Source organism: Pseudophryne corroboree, chromosome 5 (genome assembly GCF_028390025.1).
Source record: "Pseudophryne corroboree isolate aPseCor3 chromosome 5, aPseCor3.hap2, whole genome shotgun sequence".
NCBI lineage: Eukaryota > Metazoa > Chordata > Amphibia > Anura > Myobatrachidae > Pseudophryne > Pseudophryne corroboree.
The window spans coordinates 802,313,258-802,338,315 of record NC_086448.1 but is presented as its reverse complement, the minus strand read 5'-3'; the positions used below and the strand labels follow the sequence as shown (position 1 = coordinate 802,338,315).

Here is a 25,058-nt window from a genome sequence, read left to right as displayed (position 1 = left end):
AAGGTCATCCCATACAGATCCAGTCAGACAATGTAACGGCAGTAGCTTACATAAACCGCCAGGGTGGAACAAAAAACAGAGCGTCAATGGCAGAGGTGACAAAGATACTCCTCTGGGTAGAAAGACATGCAAAAGCTCTGTCGGCAATTTTCATTCCGGGAGTGGACAACTGGGAAGCAGACTTCCTCAGCAGACATGATCTCCATCCAGGAGAATAAGGCCTCCACCCAGAAGTCTTTGCAGAGGTAGCAGATCGTTGGGGCGTTCCTCAAGTAGATATGATGGCATCACATCTCAACAAGAAGCTTCAGAAATATTGTTCCAGGTCGAGAGACCCACAAGCAATAGCAATGGATGCACTGGTGACCCAGTGGGTGTTTCAGTCGGTGTATCTGTTCCCTCCACTTCCACTGATACCAAAAGTTCTAAAGATCATCAGAAGAACAAGGGTTCAAGCAATTCTCATTGCCCCAGACTGGCCAAGGAGGGCTTGGTATCCAGATCTTCAGGAGTTATTACTGGAAGATACTCAGCCTCTTCCTCTTTACGAGGACCTGCTTCAGCAGGGGCCGTTTGTTTATCAAGACTTACCGCAGCTGCGTTTGATGGCATGGCTGTTGAGCACCAGATCCTAGCCCGTAAGGGTATTCCCAATAAAGTAATTCCCACACTTATTCTGGCCAGGAAAGGGGTAACATCCAAACATTACCATCGTATTTGGAGAAAATATGTATCTTGGTGTAAATCCAAGAAGTATCCAGCGGTGGAGTTTAAATTAGGACGTCTTCTCCTATTTCTACAGGCGGTGTGGATGCTGACTTGAGATTAGGGTCTATCAAGGTCCAAATTTCGGCCTTGTCCATTTTCTTTCAGAAACAGTTGACTTCCCTTCCTGAGGTCCAGACGTTCGTGAAGGGGGTTCTGCGCATCCAACCTCCCTTTGTGCCTCCTGCGGCGCCATGGGATCTTGATGTGGTGTTGCAGTTCCTTAAATCAGACTGGTTTGAGCCTCTACAAGAGGTAGAGTTGAAGTTTCTCACTTGGAAAGTGGTCATGCTGTTGGCCTTGGCCTCAGGCAGATGAGTGTCTGAATTAGGGGCTCTGTCACACAAGAGTCCTTATTTGATTTTTCATGAAGATAGAGCTGAACTGCGGACGCGTCAGCATTTTCTTCCAAAGGTTGTGTCTTATTTCCATATCAACCAACCTGTGGTGGTGCCAGTGGCTTCTGACACCTCAGCCGTTTCAAAGTCCTTGGATGTCGTCAGAGCGTTGAGGACTTATGTTGCAAGAACGGCTCGGATAAGTAAAACAGAATCTTTGTTTGTCCTCTATGACCCCAACAAGATTAAGGCTCCTGCTTCTAAGCAGACTATTGCGCGCTGGATCAGAGGTACCATTCAGCACGCTTGTTCCACGGCAGGATTGCCGTTACCGAGTTCGGTAAAGGCCCACTCTACAAGGAAAGTGGGTTCTTCCTGGGCGGCTGCCCGGGGTGTCTCGGTGTTGCAAATTTGCAGAGCAGCTACTTGATCAGGGGCAAACACGTTTGCTAAGTTTTACAGGTTTGACACCTTGGCTGCTGACGACCTTCAGTTTGGTTAGTCAGTTCTGCAGGAACATTAGCACTTTCCCGCCCGTACTGGGAGCTTTGGTACATCATATAATGGGGGGTAATTCCAAGTTCATCGCAGCAGGAATTTTTTTAGCAATTGGGCAAAACCATGTGCACTGCAGGGGGGGCAGATATAACATTTGCAGAGACAGTTAGATTTGGGTGGGTTATTTTGTTTCTGTGCAGGGTAAATACTGGCTGCTTTATTTTTACACTGCAAATTAGATTGCAGATTGAACACACCACACCCACATCTAACTCTCTCTGCAAATGTTATATTTGCCCCCCCCCCCCCCCCCTGCAAAACATATGTAACGAAGAGCTCTAAATTTTCTATTATTATATAGTATACAATACAGTTCTTCTTACTAACAGCCAGCAGAGTGCGTGGGAAAAATCCCTTTGTTTTTGTTTTCTAGAGTAACCCCCTCCCGCAGCACCTGAGGATTGTTACCAGCTTGATTAGAGCAGTTTGCCGTTATTTATTGAAGCTTTGGTACATCCCCATGGTACTAAAATGGACCCCAGCATCCTCTAGGATGTAAGAGAAAATAGGATTTTAATTACCTACCGGTAAATCCTATTCTCGTAGTCCGTAGAGAAGGCTGGGCACCCACCCAGTGCTAATTTTTCTTGCAGAATTGCGTTTTATCTTTTTACACAGGTTCTCATGTGTTAAGATGTTTTACAGCTGTTGCTGTTGCGTTATGCATGCACGTTAGCATGGGTTATGTTAAAGGCCATGTTAGGCGGCATGTTTTGTAAGGTGTGAGCTGGTGTGAATCTCGCCACTAGTTTAATGTAAATTCTTCTCTCGAAGTTGTCCGTCTCCTCGGGCACAGTTCCTATACTGAGGTCTGGAGGAGGGGCATAGAGGGAGGAGCCAGTTCACACTGTTGAAAAGTCTTAAAGTGCTGAAGGCTCCCGCGGAACCGTCTATACCCCATGGTACTAAAATGGACCCGGCATCCTCTACGGACTACGAGAAAAATAAGAATTTACTTACCGATAATTCTATTTCTCATAGTCCGTAGTGGATGCTGGGGACTCCGTCAGGACCATGGGGAATAGCGGCTCCGCAGGAGACAGGGCACAAAAGTAAGCTTTTAGGATCACATGGTGTGTACTGGCCCCTCCCCCTATGACCCTCCTCCAAGCCTCAGTTAGGTACTGTGCCCGGACGAGCGTACACAATAAGGAAGGATCTTGAATCCCGGGTAAGACTCATACCAGCCACACCAATCACACCGTACAACTTGTGATCTGAACCCAGTTAACAGTATGATAACAGAGGAGCCTCTGAACAGATGGCTCACAACAATAATAACCCGATTTTTGTAACAATAACTATGTACAAGTACTGCAGACAATCCGCACTTGGGATGGGCGCCCAGCATCCACTACGGACTACGAGAAATAGATTTATCGGTAAGTAAAATCTTATTTTCTCTGACGTCCTAGTGGATGCTGGGGACTCCGTCAGGACCATGGGGATTATACCAAAGCTCCCAAACGGGCGGGAGAGTGCGGATGACTCTGCAGCACCGAATGAGAGAACTCCAGGTCCTCTTTAGCCAGAGTATCAAATTTGTAAAATTTTACAAACGTGTTCTCCCCTGACCACGTAGCTGCTCGGCAGAGTTGCAATGCCGAGACCCCTCGGGCAGCCGCCCAAGATGAGCCCACCTTCCTTGTGGAGTGGGCCTTTACAGTTTTAGGCTGTGGCAGGCCTGCCACAGAATGTGCAAGTTGGATTGTGCTACAGATCCAACGAGCAATCGTCTGCTTAGACGCAGGAGCACCCATCTTGTTGGGTGCATACAATATAAACAACGAGTCAGATTTTCTGACTCCAGCTGTCCTTGAAATATATATTTTCAATGCTCTGACAACGTCCAGTAACTTGGAGTCCTCCAAGTCGCTAGTAGCCGCAGGCACCACAATAGGCTGGTTCAAGTGAAACGCCGAAACTACCTTAGGGAGAAAATGAGGACGTGTCCGCAGTTCTGCCCTGTCCGAATGGAAAATCAGATATGGGCTTTTGTACGATAAAGCCGCCAACTCTGAAACTCTCCTGGCTGAAGCCAGGGCCAGTAGCATGGTTACTTTCCATGTAAGATACTTCAAATCTACAGATTTGAGAGGCTCAAACCAATGAGATTTGAGAAAATCCAAAACTACGTTTAGATCCCACGGTGCCACTGGGGGCACAATCGGGGGCTGTATATGTAGTACACCCTTGACAAAAGTCTGTACTTCAGGCACTGAAGCCAATTCTTTCTGGAAGAAGATTGATAAGGCCGAAATTTGAACTTTAATAGACCCCAATTTGAGGCCCATAGACAATCCTGCCTGCAGGAAATGTAGGAATCGACCCAATTGAAATTCTTCCGTTGGGGCCTTCTTGGCTTCACACCACGCAACATATTTTCTCCAAATGCGGTGATAATGTTGTGCGGTCACTTCCTTCCTAGCTTTAATCAAGGTAGGAATAACTTCCTCTGGAATGCCCTTTTCTTTTAGAATCCGGCGTTCAACCGCCATGCCGTCAAACGCAGTCGCGGTAAGTCTTGGAACATACAAGGTCCCTGCTGAAGCAGATCCCTTCTTAGAGGTAGAGGCCACGGATCCTCCGTGAGCATCTCTTGAAGTTCCGGATACCAAGTTCTTCTTGGCCAATCCGGAGCCACTAGTATTGTTCTTACTCCCCTTTTCCGAATAATTCTCAGTACCTTTGGTATGAGAGGCAGAGGAGGAAACACATACACTGACTGGTACACCCACGGTGTTACCAGAGCGTCCACAGCTATTGCCTGAGGGTCTCTTGACCTGGCGCAATATCTGTCCAGTTTTTTGTTGAGGCGAGACGCCATCATATCCACCTTTGGTTTTTCCCAACGGTTCACAATCATGCGGAAAACTTCCGGATGAAGTCCCCACTCTCCCGGATGAAGATCGTGTCTGCTGAGGAAGTCTGCTTCCCAGTTGTCCACTCCCGGGATGAACACTGCTGACAGTGCTATGACATGATTTTCCGCCCAGCGAAGAATCCTTGCAGCTTCTGTCATTGCTCTTCTGCTTCTCGTGCCGCCTTGTCTGTTTACGTGGGCGACTGCCGTGATGTTGTCCGACTGGATCAACACCGGCTGACCCTGAAGCAGCGGTTTCGCCAAGCTTAGAGCATTGTAGATCGCTCTTAGCTCCAGTATATTTATGTGAAGAGACGTCTCCAGGTTTGACCATACACCCTGGAAGTTTCTTCCCTGTGTGACTGCTCCCCAGCCCCGTAGGCTGGCATCCGTAGTCACCAGGACCCAGTCCTGTATGCCGAACCTGCGGCCCTCTAACAGATGGGCACTCTGCAACCACCACAGGAGAGACAACCTTGTTCTTGGTGACAGTGTTATCCGCTGATGCATGTGCAGATGCGATCCGGACCATTTGTCCAGCAGATCCCACTGAAATGTTCGTGCATGGAATCTGCCGAATGGAATTGCTTCGTAAGAAGCCACCATCTTTCCCAGGACTCTTGTGCATTGATGTACTGACACATTTCCTGGTTTTAGGAGGTTCCTGACAAGTTCGGATAACTCCCTTGCTTTCTCCTCCGGGAGAAACACCTTTTTCTGAACCGTGTCCAGAATCATTCCCAGGAACAGCAGACGTGTTGTCGGGGTCAATTGAGATTTTGGAAGATTCAGAATCCACCCGTGTTGTTGAAGCACTACTTGGGTTAGTGCTACACCGACTTCCAGCTGTTCTCTGGACTTTGCCCTTATCAGGAGATCGTCCAAGTAAGGGATAATTAATACGCCTTTTCTTCGTAGAAGAACCATCATTTCGGTCATTACCTTGGTAAAGACCCGAGGTGCCGTGGACAAACCAAACGGCAGCGTTTGAAACTGATAATGACAGTCTTGTATCACGAACCTGAGATACCCTTGGTGTGAGGGATAAATTGGGACATGCAGATAAGCATCTTTTATGTCCAGGGACACCATGAAGTCCCCTTCTTCCAGATTCGCTATCACTGCTCTGAGTGACTCCATCTTGAACTTGAATTTCTGTATGTACAGGTTCAAGGATTTCAGATTTAGAATAGGTCTTACCGAACCGTCCGGCTTCGGTACCACAAATAGTGTGGAATAATACCCCTTTCCCTGTTGTAGGAGGGGTACCTTGACTATCACCTGCTGAGAATACAGCTTGTGAATGGCTTCCAATACCGTCGCCCTTTCTGAGGGAGACGTTGGTAAAGCAGACTTTAGGAACCGGCGAGGGGGAGACCTTTCGAATTCCAACATGTAACCCTGAGATACTATCTGCAGGATCCACGGGTCCACCTGTGAGCGAGCCCACTGATTGCTGAAAATCTTTAGTCGACCCCCGACCGCTCCTGAGTCCGCTTGTAAAGCCCCAGCGTCATGCTGATGGCTTTGTAGAACCCGGGGCGGGCTTCTGGTCCTGGGCAGGGGCTGCTTGCTGCCCTCTCTTACCCTTTCCTCTGCCTCGGGGCAGATAAGACTGTCCTTTTGCCCGCTTGTTTTTATAGGAGCGAAAGGACTGCGGCTGAAAAGACGGTGTCTTTTTCTGTTGGGAGAGGGTCTGAGGTAAAAAAGGTGGATTTGCCGGCAGTTGCCGTGGCCACCAGATCCGATAGACCGACCCCAAATAATTCCTCTCCTTTATATGGCAATACTTCCATATGCCTTTTGGAATCCGCATCACCTGACCACTGTCGCGTCCATAAACTTCTTCTGGCAGATATGGACATCGCACTTACTCTCGATGCCAGAGTGCAAATATCCCTCTGAGCATCTCGCATATAAAGAAACGCATCCTTTAATTGCTCTAGAGTCAATAAAATACTGTCCCTATCCAGGGTATCAATATTTTCAGTCAGGGAATCCAACCACACTACCCCAGCACTGCACATCCAGGCTGAGGCTATTGCTGGTCGCAGTATAACACCAGTATGTGTGTATATATTCTTCAGGGTAGTTTCCAGCCTCCTATCTGCTGGATCCTTGAGGGCGGCCGTATCAGGAGACGGCAACGCCACTTGTTTTGATAAACGTGTGAGCGCTTTATCCACCCTAGGGGGTGTTTCCCAGCGCGCCCTAACCTCTGGTGGGAAAGGGTATAATGCCAATAACTTCTTAGAAATTAGCAGTTTTCTATCTGGGTTAACCCACGCTTCATCACACACGTCATTCAATTCCTCTGATTCTGGAAAAGCTACAGGTAGTTTTTTCACCCCCCACATAATACCCCTTTTTGAGGTACCTGCAGTATCAGAGATCTGCAAAGCCTCCTTCATTGCCGTGATCATATAACGTGTGGCCCTATTGGAAAATACGTTTGTTTCTTCACCGTCGACACTAGATTCATCTGTGTCGGTACCTGTGTCGACTGACTGAGGTAAGGGACGTTTTACAGCCCCTGACGGTGTCTGAGACGCCTGAGCCGGTACTAACTGGTTTTCCGGCCGTCTCATTTCGTCCACTGACTTTTGTAATGTACTAACATTATCACGTAATTCCATAACTAAAGCCATCCATTCCGGTGTCGACTCCCTAGGGGGTGACATCACCATTACCGGCAATTGCTCTGCCTCCACACCAACATCGTCCTCATACATGTCGACACACACGTACCGACACACAGCAGACACACAGGGAATGCTCTTATCGAAGACAGGACCCCCTTAGCCCTTTGGGGAGACAGAGGGAGAGTTTGCCAGCACACACCAAAAGCGCCATAAAATGTATATAAACAACCCTAAAAGGTGTTGTTTCTGTTATATGCGCTTTTAATATATAAATATCGCCAAAATATGCCCCCCTTCTCTTTGTTACCCTGTTTCTGTAGTGCAGTGCAGGGGAGAGTCCTGGGAGCCTTCCTCACAGCGGAGCTGAGCAGGAAAATGGCGCTGAGTGCTGAGGAGAATAAGCTCCGCCCCCTTTTCGGCGGGTTTTTCTCCCGGGTTTTGAGATATCTGGCCTGGGTTAAATACATACATATAGCCTTAATGGCTATATGTGATGTATTCTTTGCCATCAAAGGTATTTAATATTGCTGCCCAGGGCGCCCCCAGCAGCGCCCTGCACCCTCCGTGACTGGTCAGTGTGAAGTGTGTAGCAACAATGGCGCACAGCTGCCGTGCTGTGCGCTACCTTCATGAAGACTGAAGAGTCTTCTGCCGCCTGTTTCCGGACCTCCGATCTTCAGCATCTGTAAGGGGGATCGGCGGCGCGGCTCCGGGACGAACCCCAGGGTGACCTGTGTTCCGACTCCCTCTGAAGCTATGTCCAGTAGCCTAAGACTCCAATCCATCCTGCACGCAGGTGAGTTGAAAATCTCTCCCCTAAGTCCCTCGATGCAGTGAGCCTGTTGCCAGCAGGACTCACTGAAAATAAAAAAACCTAAAAACTTTTTCTAAGCAGCTCTTTAGGAGAGCCACCTAGATTGCACCCTGCTCGGACGGGCACAAAAACCTAACTGAGGCTTGGAGGAGGGTCATAGGGGGAGGGGCCAGTACACACCATGTGATCCTAAAAGCTTACTTTTGTGCCCTGTCTCCTGCGGAGCCGCTATTCCCCATGGTCCTGACGGAGTCCCCAGCATCCACTAGGACGTTAGAGAAAGGATTTACCGATAGGTAATTAAAATCCTATTTGTACTCCACACCCTGTTTCCTGGAGGGCAGTTTCAAAAAGTGGGCAGGTCTGGGTTTGCTTACCTGTAGAGGATGATATTCAGAGCCAATGGGAGGGACAGTTCTTGCTTAGCACCTGCTATATACATTTGCGTTCCGATATACAATATACAGTATAAGTTACTCACAGGACTAGATATAAGAGCTATTACCTTGTTGCAGTACTCCAGAGCCAGGTGGGCATTCCTTGTGAGGTAGGCAAAACTCCACATCCAGAAAGAATCCGTCGATGCACTCGCACAGCCGGTTGTTAGTGCTATTGCACTCCTGTCTCACAACCTGCAGCTCTTTACAGACGGTGCTGCAGAACTGGCAGTCCTTGTGGTAGCCCCACTGGTCTGCAAAGTGCCTGGGTGGGCAGGACGCGCAGACCGTCCTCCTTTCAGCAGTGCAGTCCTGCTGCACAAAAGTCCCTGGAGGACATTGGTCGCATTTCACTGGAACAGACGTGATAGGGTCATATTTTGGGGGATTTCCTAACGTAATGCCGACATGGAACACCTGTAAAACAAAGTAATTGTACGATATTAATAGGCGTAGCTACCTAAGTCATTTGTTTTTACTAAACGTTTATTTTTTATTGTTATATTTCATTATTATATAAATGATTGTATACATTCTTTATGTGTACGTGTACGAGCATACTTATATGCATGTACATTTAATGGGTCATTTACGATCCTGCCTCTGTGGTAATATTTCCCTCTTGTTGTGAAGTCAACGGATTATGGGGCAGATTTTATTTTGTTATCACTCGTTACGAATGTTAAATGCTGCTCCAGCCAATCAGCTCCTAACTGTCATGTGTTTGTAAAATGACAGGAGCTGATTGGTTGGAGCACCATTTCATTATGAAGGCAATACCTAGTGCTGTTTCCACCAGCATCACTATGGTGTGCTGGTGGTGTGGACTGCACCGGGTGTCACCCTCCAGTGGGGTGACACCAAAATGTCCGCTCCTTTTCAGTGACTGGGAGCTGGGTGCTGTACTCAGGGCCGGTTCAAGCCCGCTCTGCGGCCCGGGCAGGAAATGGGGCGTGGCTTAATACAGGGGGCGTGGTCAGTTACGCCCCCTGTACATTAGTAGCGCCGCTTGAATGCTGAGCGGTGCGCAATGACGTCATCGCGCACCGCTCAGCAAAGGTACTCTCCACGAAGGGAAACTAGACGCTACGCGTCTAGTTCCCTTCACAGGAGGCACAGATGGGGGACACAGCGGGCAGCGGAGGGCACAGCAGTGGCGGATCTTGCCATGGTGCGGCGTCCTCCGGATGGCGCCAGCGCCCTCCGGAAGGCGGCGCCCCGGGCAAAAGTCCTGCTTGCCCGTGGCAAGATCCGCTACTGGCTGTACTGTGATGTCATCATGCAGCGCCCAACTCCCAGTCACTGAGGAGAAGCCGGCCATATCCAGAGTGATAAAAACAGGCACACCCCTTCCCCATGAGGGCCACACAGCCCCTTTTTTATTCTGTTTGGCACACTGACTGGTTTTCACATAATTTTTAAGAAAAAAGTGGCATAATATTATTTATTTATTACTGATTCTAACTTTTATAGAAGTTAAAAGACTCTATCTTCCTTACAACAAACATTTTCCCATCTTTAGCTGCCCATACACTACGTTGTTATCGTGTACGAATACACGAAATCGACGCATCATTCTACCCATTGCATGCACATCGTGTATGTTTTGGGTGCAAATATGATGCTAAGCTCGGCCCCGCGGGTCGCACGCCACATCAACTGATCATGGTGGTCATTCCGAGTTGATCGCTAGCTGCATTCGTTCGCTGTGCAGTGATGAGGCAAAAAAATGGCACTTCTGCACATGCGCGTCATACTATTACAACGAATGATGTAGTTTCACACAGGGTCTAGCGAAGCTTTTCAGTCGCACTGCTGGCCGCAGAGTGATTGGCATGAAGTGGGCGTTTCTGGGTGTCAACTGGCCGTTTTCAAGGAGTGTTCGGAAAAACGCAGGCGTGCCAAGAAAAACACAGGCGTGGCTGGGCGAACGCAGGGCGTGTTCGTGACATCAAAACAGGAACTGAACAGTCTGAAGTGATCGCAAGCGCTGAGTAGGTTTAGAGCTACTCAGAAACTGCACAAAAAAACTTTGTAGCCGCTCTACGATCCATTCATTTGCACTTCTGCTAAGCTAAAATACACTCCCAGTGGGCGGCGGCATAGCGTTTGCATGGCTGCTAAAAACTGCTAGCGAGCGATCAACTCGGAATGACCACCCATATGTGCTGCGCATGTGATCAGTCAATCCCGGCAGTGGGCAGTTGCGGAGGTACAATAGAGCGTACGGTGTAAAAGCACCGTACAATCTATTGCACGCTGGGGAGCCGGTGGCGAGTCGTCCAGGTGCATCTCCAGCAGGGCGAAATTTGCTTAAATATCTGTTAGCCTTTAAACCAGTATCTGTTGTGTTTTGCACGTGGCGAATCGTATCTCTCTGTTGCCGTGGGCATGGAAATGGAAAGTATGAGGTTCACATTTTAAAAATGAATTTGAACGAAACCTTACTTATAAATGAATATTCACCTTCAATATAAGCTTCAGGGGAAAAAAAAAGACTAAAACACACTTTAGAAACGTAACTACTTATTGTGTTGGCAGCAACGGGCATACTTGGGCGAAGAGATTGTCTCATGATTGGATGTCACATGATCGGATCCCAAGGTGGTGTTCTAGGCCCGATATACTGTAGCTTGCTTACTGCAAAGTCTCCTGGCCAATTGCAATAAATATTGCTTATACTGTACCTATCCCTTTAACAGTATCACATTAGCCAGTTATAACACTGTTTAGCTTCGTAAGTTGTAATGAGTATTTTGTCCTTGGTAATACTGTTTGGTTTTGTTGTTTTTTTAACATAGGAAAGTATTATATACATCTAGCATTATTTTTATTATATTAAACCCGTGACTTGCTTGTAACTTGCTGACATTCTGCTAAGAACTGCCTGTCTGTGGGGAACTGTGGAAAATAAACCTGTCATTTGGAACTTTTACCCGGTGTGTGTGTTCCAAACTAGGCCCTTTCCCATCATTTAGATCATACTTGTCTACTCTCTGGAAGATCTGGGAGCCTCTGGGAGAACAAGTCACCCATCCTGCCAGCTTCTTAGTATGTGACGAGGGATTCCGTGATTTGCGGCATTGTGCCTAAGAGTCAAAATAATCTTGTTTTACCCTACCTGTGGCGTCCTTCATAATGTACACCTGCATAGGGGGGTGTTCAATTAGTGCCGTTTTTTCGACCAGATGAAAAAAACTTCACTTTCGGCCCATTTGTAGGTCGAATTCACATTCAACCTATTCAAAGCCCGTTCTGATTTTTCGACTAGTCGAAAAATCCACCCGCGCGAAAACCACGTGGATCGGCGTATTCGCGGCTGATCCATGTGTTTTGTCGAATTCGCAGGCATTTTCGACAGCCTTTTGGTCCATTTTCGCCCATGCTGATTAAAAAAAAAAAAATCAAAAAGGCATAGCGAAAATGAAGCAAAAACCTGTGAAAAAGCCTGCTATTCAATACCCAACTGTCAAATTAGTGCAGATTTTCTGACTGTTGGAAAACATGGCACTAATTGAATATCCCCCTTAGTCTTCCCGGGAACTCTCCCAGATCATACAGAAAGAATTAGGTAAGAATGCTTAGTTTTACTTTTAACTAAACTACTTCCTCTTTTACCCAGTGGCCAGGGCTGCCATAAGAAATTGTGGGGCCCGGGACCGACAAAATAGACAGGGCCCCCCTACTAATAAAACTAAGATTCTGCCACACCACTCCACCACTATGTGATGTCACACATCATGACGTTACATATCGGTGGAGCTTTGCGGACCTGCAGGAACGATTCACAGAGCTGATGCACATGGAAGCTTGTTTTAAGTCCTCTCTGCACATCAGCCCGCTGTTGTTGCACTACCTGTGCAGCTCTCCAGGTATTGGCGGTAAGAGCCAGGGGCGAGCCTCCCTCTCTATAAGGGCCCAGGACTCCAGTCCCCGCAGTCCCCCCCCTGGTGGCTGCCCTGCCAGTGGCATCAATGTTTCAGTGCCGAGCGTGTATGCAGCATAGGGGACAGTGCAGAGTGCTGTTCTCCCAACAAATTATGCATATCATTTTATTACCATCCCTTTTAAATCTTTCCATAACGCTCTCTTGCTGTAATATAATACATTCTGTGTCGCGCTTGTTTACTGCAGAGTCTAGCAACACACATGCAAATCATTTATCAGAGGAGGAAATGGTTCTGTTTCATATATATTTGTGGTCACTTTGGTTAGAAGATGTTTCGAATTTATAATATGGTGCTCCGAGTTTTTTAATCGCGTTTCAAGAATGTATGAATCTGCTCTTCACGGAGTTGGTGGCTAGACATTCACACTGCGCCGTTCCCACATGCAAAGGCTAATGAGTGATGCCAAAAGTAAAGAGTAAGTCTTGTCCAACTAGTTTCCAGAGCCGTGCAGAAATGAGACTTGACTAGCGCTACGCATTCTGCAGCTAGGTGAAGGCACCTTTATGTGTGCTGTGCCGACCATCTAAGCATCAGGTTGTCACTTTTACGATCCACTATTGTACCTGTGCTTTTTATGCTTTTATTATTTTTTTGTATCTATGGATATATATATATATATATATATATATATATGTGTATGTATTTTATTATTAACTTCTATGTTTATGGTGCCACGAGGCATCTGTAGCACCACACAAAAACTTAAATACAATTGTGTAAATATAGCAGAAATACATAGGGGGATATGCATAACGCCTTGGAGAGAGATAAACTGCCAACCAATCAGCTCCTAACTGACATTTTTCAAACACAGACTATAACATGGCAGTTAGGAGGTGATTGGTTGGAGCTCTATCTTTCTGCTCTTTACTGTATCTCTTGACAAGCTTTGATTCATATGCCCCTTTATCTCTCTCCAAGATTTGATAAATGTTACCCAAATGAAGCAAACAGCAGTCAATTAGCCTATACCCACTAAGTGGATGCACAGACAGGAGTCACCAGTGGAAATTTTACAGACAGGGGGACATTGCACACTAGTGGCATGGATAATGCTGGAAAGCAAGGGCGTAACTGTTGTGGGCCCCATAGCAAAATCTTGAAAGGGCCCCCCTTCCCTCCCGCGGTTGTCATTACAATGCCCCTTAAGAGAGCAGGAGAGAGAGAGAGAGAGTGAGGGACAAAAAGGGTGTTAGGGGGAGAGTGAGGTAGAGAGAAAGAGTGGGTCAAGAAGAGAGGGGGTCAGGAAGAGGTAGAGGGTTTCATTCAAAAAGAGGAAATGAGAAAAAGAGAGAGAGGGTGTCAGGGAGAAAGGGATGAAAGGAGAAAGAGAGGGCATCAGGGAGAGAGAGGGTGTAGGAGAGAGAGGGTATGAGAGAGAGAGAGCGAGAGAGAGAGGGAGGAGTGAGAGAGATAATGTCAGGGAGGTAGAAAGAGAGGAGTAAGAGAGAGTGTCAGGGAAAGATAGAGAGAGAGAGAACGAGAGGGTGAGAGAGTCGGAGTGAGAGAGAAAAAGAGTATCAGGGAGGGAGACTCAGGGAGAGGGAGAGAGACAGTGTCAGGGAGAGTGTTGGAGAGAGAGCGGGTGTCAGAGAGAAATAGAAGAGGGAGGAGCAAGAGAAGGAGGGAGGCGTGAGTGAGTGAGTGAGAGAGAACAGAAAGTGTCAGGGAGGGAGAGAGTAAGAGGAGAGCAAGAGTGAGTGTCAGGGAGAGACAGTGGGAGCGACATAGGGAGAGACAGAATGCGAGAGAGAGAGAGTAAGGGAGAGAGATAGAAAGAGAGTATCAGGGAGGGAGATAGTCGGAGAGAGAGAGACAGTATCAGGGGGGGAGAGAGAGAGGGTGTCAGGGAGAGAGAGGCAGAGAGAAACAGTTTCAGTGGGAGAGGGGGAGAGAGAGACAGTATCAGAGAGGAAGAGATGTCAGGGAGAAAGAGAGTGTCAAGGAGAGAGACAGTGTCAGGGAGAGAGGGAGGGAAAGAGAGAGTGAGAGGGAGGGAGAGAGAGTTTCAGAGAAAGAAAGAGGGAGAGAGACAGTGTCGAGGAGAGAGTGAGGGAATGTGTCAGAAGGAGAGTGAGCGAGAAAGAGAGCCAGTGTCATCAGGGAGAGAGAGGGAGAGAGGGAGAGAGAGAGAGAGAGAGAGAGAGAAACAGTGTCAGGGGGAGAGAAAAAGAGAGAGAGGAGCAAGTGAGTGTGCCAGGGAGAGATAGAGGGGAGAGAGAGAGGGACGGGGAGTGAACACTACCTGAGTCCAGCTGAGGTCTCTGATGGGGATGGGCACTTCCCGGCATTGGACCCCACCCCCTAAATAGCGCAAATCGCGGCACTCGGATACAGCCAGATATTATGCAGAGGGAGCAATGGGCCCTTGAAGCAGCCTGGGCCCCATAGCAGCTGCACCCGTGGTAGTTATGCCACTGCTGGAACGGGAGCACAAAGGGAGAGGCCCTTCCTCATTAGGGCTTACAGCCTACAGTCATGGCCAAAATCCCTAAAGCTGTTCTACCCCTGTTTTTTACTACGGTGCCCCCTCCCCCCATCATCAGCTGCTGCTCTGTGCCGCAGTACCCGAACTTCTATGTTAAAAAAAACTTATAAATAGCCTGTGATCACCTCTCTCAGATAGTCCTAAATGGCAGGGCCAGATTTACAATAGTGAGTATGGGGCTACAGCTCCAGGCCTGTACATAAATATAGGCCCATCATCATGACAGCACGATGATGAACAGTCATAAATCATAAGTATTAAAATTGTGTTTCTATATTACTCGCAAAAATTTGCAATATTTCTACTTTTATGTATTTAGGGTGACATTGGTGCTGATAATGTAAGGTGTACACGCCCACATGGCACTGGCCACACCCACACATTGGCCACACCCACACACCACCGATTGTAGCTCCTCTGCTTCTCATTTTCAGCCGCAGGCCCTGTGGCCCTTAATCCAGCACTGCTAAATGGAGGTTCATTAGACTGCATTACATCCTCTGAACTGCCGTCATTATCTGGGCTCTAGGTCGACCATGGAAAGTCGACAGTCATTATGTCGACCGCTAAAGGTCAACATGCATTAGGTCGACACTTACAAAAGGTTGACTTGGTTCATAGGTCGACATATAAAAGGTTGACAGTGCTTATGGTCGACAGGTACAAAAGGTCGACAGTTTTAAATGGTCGGCACAACCTTTTTGGAGAATTTAGCATTTGGGGGGTAATTCCAAGTTGATCGCAGCAGGATTTTTTTTAGCAGTTGGGCAAAACCATGTGCACTGCAGGGGGGGGCAGATATAACATTTGCAGAGAGAGTTAAATTTGGGTGGGTTATTTTGTTTGTGTGCAGGGTAAATACTGGCTGCTTTATTTTTACACTGCAATTTAGATTGCAGATTGAACTCACAACACCCAAATCTCTCTTTCTCTGCACATGTTATATCTGCCTCCACTGCAGTGCACATGGTTTTGCCCAACTGCTAACAAAGTTCCTGCTGCGATCAACTCAGAATTACCCCCTTGATTCAGCTTTTTCATACTTTACCATCCACGTGGACTACAATTGGGAATAGTAACCTTGCCCGAAGCTTGTGAGCCATGCGAGGGGTCGCAGTACACTGATTGGGCTTCCACATGCTTTGATGGTAAAAATGACACAAAAAAAAAGGTAAAGATATTGGGGGTCATTCCGAGTTGATCGCTCACTAGCTACTTTTAGCAGCCGTGCAAACGCTATGCCGCCGCCCACCGGGGAGTGTATTTTTGCTTTGCAGAAGTGCGTACGCCTGTGCAGCAGAGCGCCTGCAAAATCTTTTTGTGCAAAACAAGGCCAGCCCTGTAGTTACTCTTCGTGTGCATTGATTCTAACGACGGAGGGTTGGCTTTTGACGTCACACACCCACCCAGCGTTCGCCCAGCTACGCCTGCGTTTTTCCCGACACGCCTGCATTTTTGTAAGCACTCCCTGAAAACGGTCGGTTGACACCCAGAAACGTCCACTTCATGACAATCTTCCTGCGTTCGGCCGTGCGACTGAAAGCTTCGCTAGAACCTGTGCAAACCCACAATGTTCTTTGTACCCGTACGTCGCGAGTGCGCATTGCGGTGCATATGCATGCGCAGATTAGCCATTATTTTCACTCATCGCTGCGCTGAGAACAATGGCAGCTAGCGATCAACTCGGAACGACCCGCATTGTGTCAACCTTTTTTTCTATCGACATTTTGTCGTGACCCTGTCGATCTAATGCATGTCGGCCATTAGTGGTTGACCTAATAAATGTAGACCTTTTCCATGTAGATCTGCTGATTCATACCCACTGCCGGCAATAACACCACCTGGTGCAAAGAACCATTGGCTTATGGATGATGTAGAGAATTCTCTCCTGAGTCTGACTCACTCTCCCTGTTACCATCTTCAGTAAGGCCCTGGAAGCTGTCTGAAAGTGTCTGGCACATTCATTTCTCCTGACATCACACTCTGACTTACAGCGGAGTGCGGACCACCATCTAACCTCCCTGAGAGACTTTCTACAGCGCCATACTGCAGTGCTAGTGAGGTGTACTAGCCCCCTTGGCTTTGATGAATGGGTTTCAATGTACATTTAACGCTGGAATGAGGCAGCGGGTAACAGGCAGTAGGTGACGCTGGGATGAGGCAGTGGGTGATGGGCAGTCGGTGATGCTGGGGAGAGGAGGTGGGTGACAGTCAATAGTTACCAAGCAGTGAGTGATACTGGGAAGAGGCAGTGCATGATGCTGGAGAGAGGCAGTGGGTGATGTTGAAGAGAGGCAGTGGGTGACGTTGGGGAGAGGCAGTGGGTAACATTGGGGAGAGGCAGAGGGTGACACTTTGGGAGAGTCAATGGGTGACAAGCATTGGGTTATGCTAAAGAGAGGAGGTGGGTGACACTGGGTTGAGGCAGTGGGTGACAGGTATTGGCAGACACTGGGGAGAGGCAGTGAGTGACAGGTATTGGCAGACACTGGGGAGAAGCAGTGAGTGACAGGTATTGTCAGACACTGGGGAGAGGCAGTGGGTGACAGGTATTGGCAGACACTGGGGAGAGGCAGTGAGTGACAGGTATTGGCAGACACTGGGGAGAGGCAGTGAGTGACAGGTATTGGCAGACACTGGGGAGAGGCAGTGAGTGACAGGTATTGGCAGACACTGGGGAGAGGCAATGAGTGACAGGTATTGGCAGACACCGGGGAGAGGCAATGAGTGACAGGTATTGGCAGACACTGGGGAGAGGCAGTGAGTGACAGGTATTGGCAGACACTGGGGAGAGGCAATGAGTGACAGGTATTGGCAGACACTGGGGAGAGGCAATGAGTGACAGGTATTGGCAGACACTGGGGAGAGGCAGTGAGTGACAGGTATTGGCAAACACTGGGAGAAGCAGTGAGTGACAGGTATTGGCAGACACTGGGGAGAGGCAGTGAGTGACAGGTATTGGCAGACACTGGGGAGAGGCAATGAGTGACAGGTATTGGCAGACACTGGGGAGAGGCAATGAGTGACAGGTATTGGCAGACACTGGGGAGAGGCAATGAGTGACAGGTATTGACAGACATTGGGGAGAGACAGTGGGTGACAGGTATTGACAGACACTGGGGAGAGGCAGTGGGTGACAGGCAGTGATTGATGCTGAGGAAAGACAGTGAGTGACAGGCAGTGGGAGATACAGTGGGTGACAGGCAGTGGGTGACTCTGGGGAGAGTCAATGGGTGACAGGCAGTAAGACAATGGGTGACAGGCAGTAAGACAATGGGTGACAGGCAGTAAGAGCCATCCACCTCCTCTCTAGTCAGGCTGTAACTACGATGGTCTGTACTGCGTTCCAGCTCCTATACTTGGCTGGATCACAGTGACCTAGGCTGTACTGTATCATTCTTTTTTTACACTAGTTTTTATTTGTTTTGCTGATTTAAATGTTACAAAATGTTACAAGCGGGCCAAGGAGGCACAGAATTATTTTTTTAATGTATTTGCTCCCCTTGCAGTGTAACATGTTCGTTCCAGATACAAGGTTACAGTAATTGCTTTTTTTGCTTTACTTCCAAATCCGGCCCAGTGTCAGTATTCTAAATCTGTTCTGCATATATGCATAGAAAAAACCTGTAACATAACATTTTGTACTTCAGCCCCATGTTTTTCATCCCAAATACACATAGCATGACCGTAAATGGCAATTATGACGTAATTGTTTGCAAGACTTAAAAGTATAATGTCATTATAAAATGTTACAATGTTACATATGCAAAACAGGGTGCAAGTGCTTCAATTAAGATGCTGATTGCGAAATGTTCATTTTAGAGAATGTAACACTTTTTTTCATATATAAACTGAATTAATACCTAAAGTTTGGAGGTCTTGTCTTGTAGCCCTATTTAACTGAATTAAGTATGTAACTCTTATGTTCTTAGGGCTGTAAGCAGATGTATTAAGCCTGGAGAAAGGATAAAAAAGTGATAAGTGTGAAGTGATAATGCACAGCCAATCAGCTCCTAACTGTCATTTTTCAAATCCGTAATGATCGGCTGGTGAGTTATCATCTTATCATCACTTCTTTATCCCATCTCCAGGTTAATACATCTGCCCCTTTCTTTGATCAAGGACACCAGCGCTAAAGAAAAAATGACTTAGATGAAAGGTAAGTAAGTGTCTAAGCGTTGCTATATTGAACAGGCTTTAATGTATTTGTAGGAAGGGCATTAACAAAACAATTAAATTCAAGCCACTACTACAAACGTCAATCTTTCCTTTAAATCAGTCAGTGGACCTAACGTGCAAAACACAGAAATACAAAGCAGCGCTGCGGCTCATTCAGAACATTCTGTTCATAAAAGTCAACCGAAATCAGCAAATTAGATTTTCATGTATTTCAAAGGAAACTAGAAAGAGCTGATGTGACCCTGTACACACAGTTTCCATTAGACGGCAGGCAGGTTCTGAGAGTAACCTGGTTTCCACGCTCAGTGTAGATGTAGAGGTTTCTGTGGCAGCACAGATGTCAGACACAAATAAATCAGCTTGTGTCTGCGTTGTCATCAGGTAAGAAATGACTGTACTCTCTGTGGCTGAGCATGAATCAGGGAGGTGTGAGGCTCTGCGGTCAATCTGTGGTCATTTACATCTTAAAATTCACCTCATATTAATATAAGCAATACACAAAGATGTCATTTTGCAAAGTTAACAGCGTCTAACAAATATACTAAAGGAAATGTACAAGTATGGGGACTGAAGTCGGGCACCAGTCCAAAAGTGGGTGCTTCTTGCAATTATCAACAGACAATGAGTGCGATGTACTAAGGGTAAAGGAGGTCATTCCAAGTTGATCGCTTGCTAGCAGTTTTTAGCAGCCATGCAAACGCTATGCCGCCTCCCACTGGGAGTGTATTTTAGCTTAGCAGAAGTGCGAACGAAAGGATGGCAGAGCGACTACAAAGTTTTTTTGTGCAGTTTCAGAGTAGCTCACTAACACAATACAAGAAATTATATACAAAATGCGCTTCAACACTGGATAGATAAAAATTTAATATTTCAGACCGATTTGTTTCCAAGAGGTCGTAACGTCTCTGATCGATTTCTTCAGGAGTTTTCTCCAACAAGATAGTACATAAAGGGAGAAATCAAAAAGAAAAAATTTCCAATATGTAGTAAGTTCTTTATGAGATAATAAGAGTCATGTAGAGGGACTATAGGATGTAAGGTCTCCCCTCCTTGGTGTCTTTTTGGAAATATTCAAGGGTCACCCGAAAGATGTGTCAATCATAAACGAGGGATGCTCACTTTCTTGCTTACTTCAATATACATGTGCGTACTCCTATAAAGGTATCTTTAGGGTTTTCATAGAAAGCTTCACTCCAAATGGTAATCGGTTGATCAAATTGAGGGATGCGAGGTATGTTCACATAGCGATTTCTTTAGGTAAACTTCCGTAGTAAATCTCCACCAAAAATTTGTTTATAATAAACAAACCGAATTTTATTCAAAAAAATGTAACATAAAACATGGAAACAAGGATCACTTAGTCTAGGCAGTTGTAAACTTCCCAATAGGAGGAAAGAAACATATGTGGGCCCAAAATGTTCCTACCAGATCTACAGGGAGCCTCAAAGACAAAGGGTCACCAAGTTCTCACCAAACAAAAATATGCCACCAACGCGTTTCGACTACTCTGGTCTTCCTCAGGGTGGTGGTGGGATCCCAGAGCAATCTATTTATCCTCTGTTGGGTCCCACCCCTTTTAAGATACACAGTGGAGAAACTACCAAACTTGTCTTAATAAGGGATATAATTATATATCCCAATATCTATAAAATCAGAAACAGGATGCAAATTGACATAAAAGAACTGGATTAAACCAGTTCTTAGGGCGGAAGTACGTCATCACCACTTCCTGTATCCGCCGCACACGTTTGGTGTATGCGTTCCACACACCAGGAAGTTCCATAACTTCCTTTGTGGAACCAGGAAGAGCACGGGATTGGTTGCTCTTGCGGTTACCACGACAACCCGCATTAACCTATTTGTATACTTTTATAAGCTTTTTCATGGTTTAATCCAGTTCTTTTATCTCAATTTGCATCCTGTTTCTGATTTTATAGATATTGGGATATATAATTATATCCCTTATTAAGACAAGTTTGGTAGTTTCTCCACTGTGTATCTTAAAAGGGGTGGGACCCAACAGAGGATAAATAGATTGCTCTGGGATCCCACCACCACCCTGAGGAAGACCAGAGTAGTCGAAACGCGTTGGTGGCATATTTTTGTTTGGTGAGAACTTGGTGACCCTTTGTCTTTGAGGCTCCCTGTAGATCTGGTAGGAACATTTTGGGCCCACATATGTTTCTTTCCTCCTATTGGGAAGTTTACAACTGCCTAGACTAAGTGATCCTTGTTTCCATGTTTTATGTTACATTTTTTTGAATAAAATTCGGTTTGTTTATTATAAACAAATTTTTGGTGGAGATTTACTACGGAAGTTTACCTAAAGAAATCTCTATGTGAACATACCTCGCATCCCTCAATTTGATCAACCGATTACCATTTGGAGCGAAGCTTTCTATGAAAACCCTAAAGATACCTTTATAGGAGTACGCACATGTATATTGAAGTAAGCAAGAAAGTGAGCATCCCTCGTTTATGATTGACACATCTTTCGGGTGACCCTTGAATATTTCCAAAAAGACACCAAGGAGGGGAGACCTTACATCCTATAGTCCCTCTATATGACTCTTATTATCTCATAAAGAACTTACTACATATTGGACATTTTTTCTTTTTGATTTCTCCCTTTATGTACTATCTTGTTGGAGAAAACTCCTGAAGAAATCGATCAGAGACGTTACGACCTCTTGGGAACAAATCGGTCTGAAATATTTCATTTTTATCTATCCAGTGTTGAAGCGCATTTTGTATATAATTTCTTGTATTGTGTTATTGTTCATTTTCCGGTCGATAACTCCGGAGCATATACATACTTGCAGCATCTACACTTCCAGCGCAGGGGAATATTTCCCCTTTTTTCCCTCAGAATAGCTCAATACCTACTCAGCGCTTGCGATGACTTCAGACTGTTCAGTTCCTGTTTTGATGTCACAAACACGCCCTGCATTGGCCCAGCCACGCCTGCGTTTTTCCTGGCACGCCTGCGTTTTTTCGAACAACTCCCTGAAAGCGGTCAGTTTACACCCAGAAATGCCTACTTCATGCCAATCACTCTGCAGCCACCAGTGCGACTGAAAAGCTTCGCTAGACCCTGTGTGAAACTACATCTTTTGTTGTAATAGTACGACGCGCGTGCGCATTGCGCCGCATATGCATGCGCAGAAGTGCCTTTTTTTTGGAATGCAGCTAACGATCAACTCGGAATGACCACCAATGTCCATTCAGCTTTTCTTATATCTCACTGTCATATACTCTTAGCTATATAATATGTAAATAGAGGTGGGGGGGCAGACTGAGTAACATTCTAGCAGTTGCAGAAAACAGGTGATTATGACCACCTTTGCTTTGGGAGAGGAATAGAAATGTTCCATATTAAACAGAGTTCTATTTTTGTTTTTACAAAACTTTTTTGAGCTTTTAAAAAACTTCTCTGGGCATTTTATGCATAGTTGCCTACCCTCCCTCATTCTGCAGGAGACTCCCTGAAATAGCAGCAATCTCCCTGACTCCCTGAAAAGTCCAGCAATCTCCCTGATTACACCTTACCCTCATTATGCAGCTATTACATTCTTGCAGGAAAAAGAAATCAGAGCTACATACATTCAAATGGGATCATTAGTACAATTTCCTTGCATTGGTTATAAGGCACAAGGGTGGTCATTTCAACAGCGCGCTCTGTGTCATGACACATATCGTACCACCCTAATTACAGCACAAATATATTTAACACACTGTAGTGACTCAAATTCATATTATTTCACAAGAAACCCCTTATCACATATGCCAAAGTGCCGCCACATTGGGGAAGCAGCTATATGTGGGGCCTCCCAGTGTGTGTGGAAAGAGCCCCTGGGCAATCATCCCAGTTACCCTGTTATATGAGTCACCCATTTTATAGCAGGTTTGATACATATTATACAAACAATGACCCATATTATAGCAACATTGGTGGTCATTCCGAGTTGTTCGCTCGTTGCCGATTTTCGCCATGCTGCGATTTGCTGCAAAATGTGCATGCGCTTAGTTATTTAATTAAAAACGTCACAGTTTTGCTGTTGTTCGTGCGGCGCTTTTCAGTCGCACTGCTGATCGGTGAGTGATTGCCAGGAAAGGGGCGTTTCTGGGTGGTAACTGAGCGTTTTCCAGGAGTGTGCTAAAAAACGCAGGCGTGTCAGGTTAAAACGCAGGAGTGGCTGGGGAAAAGGGGGAGTGGCTGGCTGAACGCAGGGCGTGTTTGTGACGTCAAAGCAGGAACTAAACGTACTGAGGTGATCACAATCTAGGAGTAACTACAAGGAATTATTTAGCAGTTCTGCTAATCTTTCGTTGGCTATTCTGCTATGCTAAGATACACTCACAGAGGGCGGCGGCCTAGCGTTTGCAATGCTGCTAAAAGCAGCTAGCGAGCGAACAACCCGGAATGAGGGCCAATGATCCCTATGGCCACTTACAGTATATGGAACCTCTTGTAAAACACAATGGGGGTAATTCCGAGTTGATCGCAGCAGCAAATTTGTTAGCAGTTGGGCAAAACCATTTGCACTGCAGCCCCCCTGCAGATATAAAATTTGCAAAGAGAGTTAGATTTGGGTGTGGTGTGTTCAAACTGAAATCTAAATTGCAGTGTAAAAATAAAGCCGCCAGTTTTTACCCTGCACAGAAACAAAATAACCTACCCAAATCTAACTCTCTGCAAATGTTATATCTGCCTCCCTGCAGTGCACATGGTTTTGCCCAATTGCTAACTAAGGCCCTCATTCCGAGTTGTTCGCTCGCAAGGCGATTTTAGCAGAGTTGCTCACGCTAAGCCGCCGCCTACTGGGAGTGAATCTTAGCTTCTTAAAATTGCGACCGAAAGATTCGCAATATTGCGATTACAAACTTCTTAGTAGTTTCAGAGTAGCTTCAGACTTACTCGGCATCTGCGATCAGTTCAGTGCTTGTCGTTCCTGGTTTGACGTCACAAACACACCCAGCGTTCGCCCAGACACTCCTCCGTTTCTCCAGCCACTCCCGCGTTTTTTCCGGAAACGGTAGCGTTTTTTCCCACACGCCCTTAAAACGGCCTGTTTCCGCCCAGAAAGACCCATTTCCTGTCAATCACACTACGATCGCCTGAGCGATGAAAAAGCCGTGAGTAAAAATACTAACTTCATAGCAAATTTACTTGGCGCAGTCGCAGTGCGGACATTGCGCATTCCCACTAAGCGGAAAATCGCTGCGATGCGATGAAATCTACCGAGCAAACAACTCGGAATGAGGGCCTAAATTCCTGCTGCGATCAACTTGGAATTACCCCCATTCTGAGTTGATCGCAGCAGGAACTTTTTTTAGCAGTTGGGCAAAACCATGTGCACTGCAGGGGGGGGGGGGGAGGGGGTGGCAGATATAACATGTGCAGAGAGAGTTAGAATTGGGTGGGTTATTTTGTTTCTGTGCAGGGTAAATACTGGCTGCTTTATTTTTACACTGCAATTTAGATTGCAGATTGAACACACCCCACCCAAATCTAACTCTCTCTGCACATGTTATATCTGCCTACCCTGCAGTGCACATGGTTTTGTCCGACTGCTAACAAAAATCCTGCTGCGATCAACTTTGAATGATCCCCAGTACACGAACAAATCCTGCAAAATATCAGTGTTTTTTCTTCAACAAATAGATCTTACTAACTTTGGGGCTCATTTACATTTGGATGTAAGTCATTTTCATGACACGCCTCTCAGATGTAGCAGTGCACGTCCGCGCTGATAGGTGTTACTGTCACTTCTCTCTGACATGCTTTTTCAAAAGTAGCCAAGTATGATTTTATGTTTTGATGGCAGGTGTAAAAAAAAAAATATAAAACTCTCACTTTCCCGCTCATGCATCGGTCCAGAAACTCCTGTCTGCCTGTCATGACAGATAAATGCTGCAGATGTTACGCAGAGACGCTAGTATAGTAATACAATGCAAATCAAGTTCACCTGTGGCACGTGTCCTAGCACACCTCAGCGAAGAGGAACTGAGATTCCATGGAAG

At 46.4% G+C, this 25,058-nt stretch overlaps 2 protein-coding genes across 7 annotated transcripts in view; one reads left to right on the top strand and one right to left on the bottom strand.

The window, feature by feature from the left end:
* COLEC10 (collectin subfamily member 10) overlaps positions 1 to 25,058 on the top strand; it is a 278,842-nt gene that overhangs the window by 12,778 nt on the left and 241,006 nt on the right. The window contains exon 2 of one of the 6 annotated variants that reach the window (XM_063924472.1): positions 18,947 to 19,014. The exons of the other annotated variants lie outside the window; for them this stretch is intronic. The gene's annotated coding sequence lies outside the window, so the exon portion shown is untranslated. The remainder of the gene's footprint in view (positions 1 to 18,946; positions 19,015 to 25,058) is intronic. 6 annotated transcript variants of the gene reach the window in all.
* The window catches only part of TNFRSF11B (TNF receptor superfamily member 11b), a 68,948-nt gene that overhangs the window by 39,998 nt on the left and 3,892 nt on the right, over positions 1 to 25,058 (bottom strand). The window contains exon 2 of the mRNA XM_063924467.1: positions 8,486 to 8,834. Coding sequence (XP_063780537.1) covers positions 8,486 to 8,834 — 349 coding nt within the window. The remainder of the gene's footprint in view (positions 1 to 8,485; positions 8,835 to 25,058) is intronic.